The 6,953-nt window shown below is 36.5% G+C and overlaps 1 protein-coding gene across 1 annotated transcript; it reads left to right on the top strand.

Moving 5' to 3' along the window:
- Positions 1–421: 421 nt before the first annotated feature.
- LOC143543148 (uncharacterized) lies at positions 422–2,923 on the top strand. Its single transcript, XM_077035537.1, has 6 exons — positions 422–538; positions 979–1,134; positions 1,218–1,295; positions 1,604–1,669; positions 2,208–2,273; positions 2,363–2,923. Exons 1-6 carry the CDS (start codon positions 422–424, stop codon positions 2,909–2,911), a joined length of 1,032 nt encoding a protein of 343 aa, XP_076891652.1. The 3' UTR covers positions 2,912–2,923.
- The last annotated feature ends 4,030 nt before the right edge of the window (positions 2,924–6,953 follow it).

The following is a 6,953-nucleotide window of genomic DNA, read 5'->3' as shown; positions in this document are numbered from 1 at the left end:
CTATTTTGGCTTTCTATCTAAATCAATCCGCTTAACACGCGAGCTAAAACCCAGTCCCTTCGTATGCAAGTTAGAAAAGAAACTAAAAATCAGCATTCCCAACAAGCTTTAGATCAGTTTCTTATAAAAAAAAAACATATAAAAGCGGGTGGCGTTGGAGAGTGGGCATGGCAGAAGGATAAGTATTGGTTTCTAAAACCGGGGAAGGGAAGGTGGTTTCTGTTAGCCACTTGGTTGTCCAATCACCTACAACTTCCCTTAACATGGCCTGTATCTCTCCGATACGTGTCATATCCTTATACCTTCACCGTCATGAATCGCCATGTGTCATCCTTTGCTCCTACATATGCCGCCTTCCATGGCCACCTATCCTCACTTTATATCTCTCTTTCTAGCAACTTGTGCCTTGTGTCCAATAATTATGGATTTGTGTACGACCGAGAATCAACGGATAGTGAAGATAGAGTTGGAGGCGGCGGAGGCTTTGGCCGGATTAGCTCATTTTCCGGCGGTGTCTAATGGCAGTAATTCTTATGAGGTTTGTTTATTCTTAGTTAATATCCCCCTTGTTCGAAATTTAGGTTTTGATTTATCTGTGTAAATATTAGTAGCGGTTGCTGTTTTTGATCTTCTAAATTTTTAGATTTTAGATGAGTCAACAATTTGTCAAAAGACTGAATAGTTTCTTAGATTGCTACTAGCATATGTGACTGATTGGTTTTACATGTATTGTTTGGTGTTACTTTTACGGCTAAGAATCTGAGACCCGCCATGTCACTTTTGTTGTCTAATTAATAGAATTCTGTAGATCCTTTAGCTGGTCCCCCTTGAAACACAAATCCAAACCCCCTTTTAAGTGTGTTCTTAGTTATTAAACTACACAACCAACATCTGCATGTACTAGTATATTTGATTACGACTTGAATTAGAGGGAATAACTGTGATCATAATTGTTTTGTGTTTCTTGTTACCAACCAGGAGACGACTACTTTTATGGTCAAGAAGCCTGAGAAATCAGGTATCATGACTTCCAAGTCAATGAAGGATGAACAGAATACTAAACTTGGACTGAGTACCTCTTTACCGACAAATTGTGTATTAAGTGGGAGGAAATCTAGACAAAACTTGACAGAGGTATGTAAGATATGCATTTGCATTCGATTTTGCGTTTATGCTAATTATATAGTTTTCTTTTTTTTTTCTTTTTTTTGAGCCAGGCTGAAATCGAAGCGCGTAAAATACGCAGGGTGCTAGCAAACCGGGAATCAGCTAGACAAACAATCCGTAGGAGACAGGTATACTTTGCTTTTTAACATTATAAGCGTATGTTCACTTTTGCAAGTATTTTGAGATGCTAATTATAAACTTTGGATGCAATGTGAATTTGCAATTAAGGAAAAAACAAGAAACCAAACAATGAAAACGTAGCAAAACCAAACAACCAATTCACAAGTGTTGTCAACTGCATCTACTTCAAAATAAAATGTCACGGGGCAATTACTAGAATTGAAAAATGATGAAAGTGGTACTAAATTTGTATCATGGTTTTGTTATCTAAATACGCAGCTAACAAGTTCATTTACTCTTGTGACAAATTTATTAGGCGGTTTTTGAGGAGCTACAAAGAAAGTCAATAGATCTAGCTTGGGAGAATGAGAAATTAAAAAGGGTTTGTGCTGTTCCCATGTTTCCTGTTTCGTTAGATACCTCACATTAATGTTGTCCTTGAATGCACAAGATCAATTGGGTCAGTAGGGTCAAAATATTTTGGTTTTACGATTTTACCTATTTGACATGAGATAATATTTAAGTAAAATAATCAAAATGACTGGGTTGACCAATAAAATTAACAAAATAGCATTGGCACAACAGATTTCATGCTTGGCGCGGGAGATCCATTCTTTGCAGATGGAAATATGTTGTGTGGGCGTAGTGGATGTGCCGCGTGGAAGCTGTTGGTTGGCCGAAACAAATTCTTAACTATAGATAAGAAAAGTCAGATGATATTTTTTGGAAAAAAAAAAGCATAACTTTTTTGTTGGCTTATTGGTCAAAATGATTATTTTGGTCATTTTCTTCAATATTTAACTTGAATTTATCTGTTCATCAACATCCAAGTTGGAATTGCTACCTCTAGAATCAGTGTATGATGCATTTGTAATCCTTGACATCTGTTAAACTGCATATGTTATAATTTCTGTTATTAGGAAAAGGACTCGGCTTCAAAACAGTACGATTCTCTCAAGACTAAGAACGAGTGCTTGAAAGCACAGGTGAGAATGTCGCCATTTTATCGTTCTAAGCCATTCATTTAGTCTGGTACATATGAAAAGTGATGAATCTTTTATTTCTTTGGTTTTAGATGACTAAGATAACAAATAATGAAGTCGAGGAAACGCGAGAAGAGTCCATCACCACAAACGAACCAAGCATTTCCACATCCTCCACAAACTCTCCATTCATTATTTACAACCAACCATCTTTTTTACCATTTGTATGGCCCCAACTACAGTGCGGCTCACCAGCCGGAATTGTATTCCCTTCAGTCGAGTCACCTTCTTGTGAAGGCAATTCCGTGGCCCCGCTATATTTACTCCCATACCCTTGGCTTGTTACTCTACCTCAAAATAATAATGAAAACCACCATCCTCATTCGTTTAATCTGAATGACAAACCAAAAGAGTGTTTCGAGTGCCAGCAATTCTTCCCAGAAAAGGACACAGAAACACCAACATGTCCTGTGAGTTGTGAAGAATTAGTTATTAAGGCTCCAGCAGACAAACATGTTGTAGACCAAGTACCAGGTAAAAGATCATGCGACACAGCTGCAGCGACCGAGGCCAGGAAGAGGAGAAAGCAGCTCACGAGGCTGAAGAACCACTTCCATTGCCGACAGGTGCAAATGTATTGAAGAAACATTTACTGAAGTGACTGCCATTGAAGACATACCTTGTGACCATTGTGTATATTGTTTTCATCTGAGTGCTAGTTATCAATGACGGTCTTTTTCCGGTTTGGTGGGCCCAGTTCAGGGTTCGTTTGGACGATGTCTCGTATTTTCTGGAGGGTAACCGTCACGAAAGAGTTGGTCAAGTCATTTTATTGTTTTAAAAGTTGGCTTTCATTTTCATACCAAAAATGGGGCTAGCTTAGGTGTACGCATTATGTTTACAAGTTCAAATTCTTATAGTTCATGATAACATTTCGAACCCGAAAATTCTAGTTTGTAATGTTTTTTTTCTTATTAATAAACTTTTTAGTACACTTTTGATGTGACAAATGCTAAGAGCTGAATTGGTTTGTCGTTTAGTCTTTTGTATTAGGCTTTATTATGTTGTTTAGAGTGTTATATTGTCTTAGAAATACTCGTACGTATGTGTGTGCACGGTCTGAGCAGATGGAAACCGGAATCTAAGATTGGAAAAACAAACAAAAAACATAAAAAGATGAGCAATACTGAACGCTAATGACAAAGCGGTTTTCAATTTCAGTCAAAATTTCTACCAAAATTCCATAATCATGCAATCTCTAACCCAATTAACCTAATAATGTTGAATGAAAAATCACAAGTATAAAAGATCTTGTAGCCTTGCAAGTGTTGTATGTGGTGAGGCGATAATGAGTTATAGAGGAATGTAGTTAACTAGTGGCTAGAGGACCGAAGTCCTACATGAGGTATGGAAAAAAGATGAAGAGAAAAATATTAAAAATAAATGATGGTGCGGTTTAGGGTAGGGGTGCAAACGAGCCGAGCCGAGCCGAGCCCGAGCTTGGCTCGTTTAGGTTACACAGAGCTCGAGCTCAGCAAGATTTGAGCTCTATTTTAAAAGCTCGAGCTCGGCTCGTGAGTAGATTTTCATGCTTGAGCTCGGCTCAGGCTCGTCTCGTTCACTATATATCAACTATTTTTTATATAATTATAATTATTTGTATATATTTTTTTCCTATTATAACTTTATGTATAAAATAATGAGGCATTTACATATTTTCCCTTCCTAAACTTTGAAATTATATATTTTCCCAAACAATGCTTAAAGAGCATGGTACATTTTGCATTAAAAACTTGTATTTTGGGGAAATATGTAATTTTAAATGTTAGGAATAAAAAATATGTAAAAATCCTTAAAATAATATACATTATTTAGTTATTTCTATTTATTTTTCATAACATTATATATTAATTAATAATTATTAAATATATATTTTAAAAAATTATAAAATGATAGGCTCGTTTAGGCTATATATTTTAAAAAATTATAAAATGATAGGCTCGTTTAGGCTCGCGAGCCGGCTCGAGAGCCAGCTCGAGCTCGATAAGTGAAGCTCGGACTCGGGCTCGTTTATTAAACGGGCTTATTTTTAGGCTCGGGCTCGGACTCGATTAAGCTCGGCTCGATCGAGCTTTTTAACGAGCCGATCTCGAGTAGCTCGCGAGTAGTTCGGCTCATTTGCATTGGCGCCTGAGGACCGAAGTCAGACCTGGACGCCAGATCGGCTTGGTGAAATTGCAGCGCCAGAGGACCGAAGTCAGATCTGCGGCATCGAGGACCGCAGTCCAAAAACAAGGTTTTGCTAAAAAAAAACTTGATGGCAGGATTTGTCAACTAGTTTAAAATTTTGTTTGTGGAGCCCGTGGAGGATGAGGGCACACAAGAAAAGGAATCCTTGCTTGTGATGGCAAAAGTTGAACCCACTAACCAATTTTCTTTCTTTTTTTTTTAACTTCAAAATCATATTGTTATATTTCAAAAAACATCCAAACGATTTACAATATTAAGTGGCACGTAAGCGGACAACAAGTTACGACGTAACCCCTTTTGAATAGCAAACCCAATCCTACCAACTGTTATAGAATGATGGTAGCAATAGAAAACAAAGGACAAAAATCAAAGGAATGTGTTTGTAGTTTGGAGCAGCTACCAGATCGGAATAAAATATGAAGTATGAACATCGCCATAAACAATTTCGGTAAATTGTCTTGAAGAAAAGATTTAGGCCAAGTGATTGGAGTTTTGAACTGAAAATGAGTCTTCATCTTCATTTAACTAACACTTCAAAATAGAACGAAACAAAACATAAAACGAGCAGCGGCTGGGCCAGGCGGCCACGGTTACGACGACACATCCCCCTGTCCTGAGTTTTTCTCAAGAGACGGTTAGGGTTTGGTTATTTGAGTGGCGCGTGACAAAGACGGTATAGAGCCTAGGTTGCATCTGATACCATGTAAGACAATGGTAAATATCAAATCATTTATTGATAAAAGTTGTCATATAAGAGCATTCTCATCCCATCCCCTATTTCCAAACCAAAAATTACATTAAAACTCACTTTATTTTCTTTATTCATTTCAATTAAATAATATTTTTAATACCTTTTATCATTACCTTTTTTCTTTCCTTCACTCACAACCACTTTCAAAATATATTAAAAAATTATAGGGAATGAAAAGTAACTTTTCAAATATACAGAAAAATCACTATTTTTTTAAAATTTAAAAACTTTCACTCACAACAACCTAAATCACTCTCTAAATTATAAAAACACCCCTCACATAATATAAGGAGTTGGATGAGAATGCTCTAATATTTAGAGATTATATGACAAAACCCTAAAAACCTAAGGTGGGCCATATGCTCATTCCGATACGTAGTAGCGAACACACTTTTATGGATTGACCGATTGTAACGAAACTCTGCTGAAATTTATATACGAACTTCAATGTGTTATTATTGTCAATGCCTTTCCACATGTTTATGGTGAAAGCTTAGAATCGAATCGTGTATTCGGATCCGTATCGAGACCTATAAGTGGTATCAGAGAGCTTTCGGCTCTCGATCCTATATCTAACCGCCGAATTTCATGGTAAATTGATCGTTCTAAGGTGTTTGATTTTGATTACAAGTGTTAGTGTTCCTCGGATTGATTTTCAAGTGATTGAATTTGTGTTTGATTGAGTTTCGGATTGATTAACGAATGTATTCGAGTTTGAATTTGTGATTGATTTGATCTTCGATGAGACGAAAATTTCGTTTTTTGTGTCTTCCGGTGACTAAAAACGTTTCTGGTGAATTCGTTTTTCCGAACACCGTAACTGAATTTTCCGGCAAGCATGCATTCAAATAATTTTCCGGCGACGTTTATATATCATTCTCTCTCTAGAATTGTGATGAGTTCTCACTAATTTTTGATAAATCAGTCCACATAAATCGTCAAGTTGCAGTGACAGTAATTATAAGTTTTCTGGCGATTCCATTTTACCGGCAGTACTCGCGTTTTACCGGCAGCCTAACAATTTTTCGGCGACATAACTATGCGTAACGATCAGATTTGGTGTTCATACTGCTACGACAAATGATTTTCAATTTAAATTGTTTGAGATCGTATTTGTTTCAGATCATCAATTCCGATCAGATTCATTGCAAATCAATTCCGTCGTGTTTGGTATTCAATGCAAAATAACCGTCCATTCGCTTAGTCTGATCATTTGATCAAAAAGCCAAGGCATTCACTAGATCAAGTGACCCATTCGCTAGAACAACTCATTCGCCGGATATAAGTATAATTCACATTAAAGCAGTTTGTTGAAGAATAGAAATTTGATTTTCATGCCATATTATTCAATTCAAAAGTGGAAGCAGTAATTGAATTTGAGATTGGCACTCTTGCATACATGATTGAAGATTTGAAATTGCAAGGTTATTTTGGTCCTCTATCACAAGTCTCCTATAAAAGTCAACATGGGGCTCGTGTAACATTTTGTGGAATTTACAAAATTGTGCAGACAATTATTTGTTACAACATATTGAGGTGCTGCAGATTCATTTTTTTCATATTTTTTTAGCCAAGAACATATTTTCGGGAAGTTTTATCATAAAAGGGTAGTTTGGACATTTTCAAGTAACACGTTGTAAGTGAGTGAAAAATTAAGCTCGGGTTCGATTTGTTGTTTGGTT

This window comes from Bidens hawaiensis, unplaced genomic scaffold (assembly GCF_021521415.1).
Source record: "Bidens hawaiensis isolate Kalapana, Puna unplaced genomic scaffold, B.hawaiensis_p1.1 tig00013072_1, whole genome shotgun sequence".
Lineage (NCBI taxonomy): Eukaryota > Viridiplantae > Streptophyta > Magnoliopsida > Asterales > Asteraceae > Bidens > Bidens hawaiensis.
This window is presented reverse-complemented; position numbering and strand designations above follow the sequence as displayed.

Bases quoted from the DNA above. Each gene is read 5' to 3' on its own strand.
- LOC143543148 (XM_077035537.1), top strand. From the start codon at position 422: ATGGATTTGTGTACGACCGAGAATCAACGGATAGTGAAGATAGAGTTG. The intron at 1,135-1,217 runs GTATGTAAGATA...TTTTTGAGCCAG, and splicing joins CTAGACAAAACTTGACAGAG to GCTGAAATCGAAGCGCGTAA. The intron at 1,670-2,207 runs GTTTGTGCTGTT...TTCTGTTATTAG, and splicing joins AGAATGAGAAATTAAAAAGG to GAAAAGGACTCGGCTTCAAA.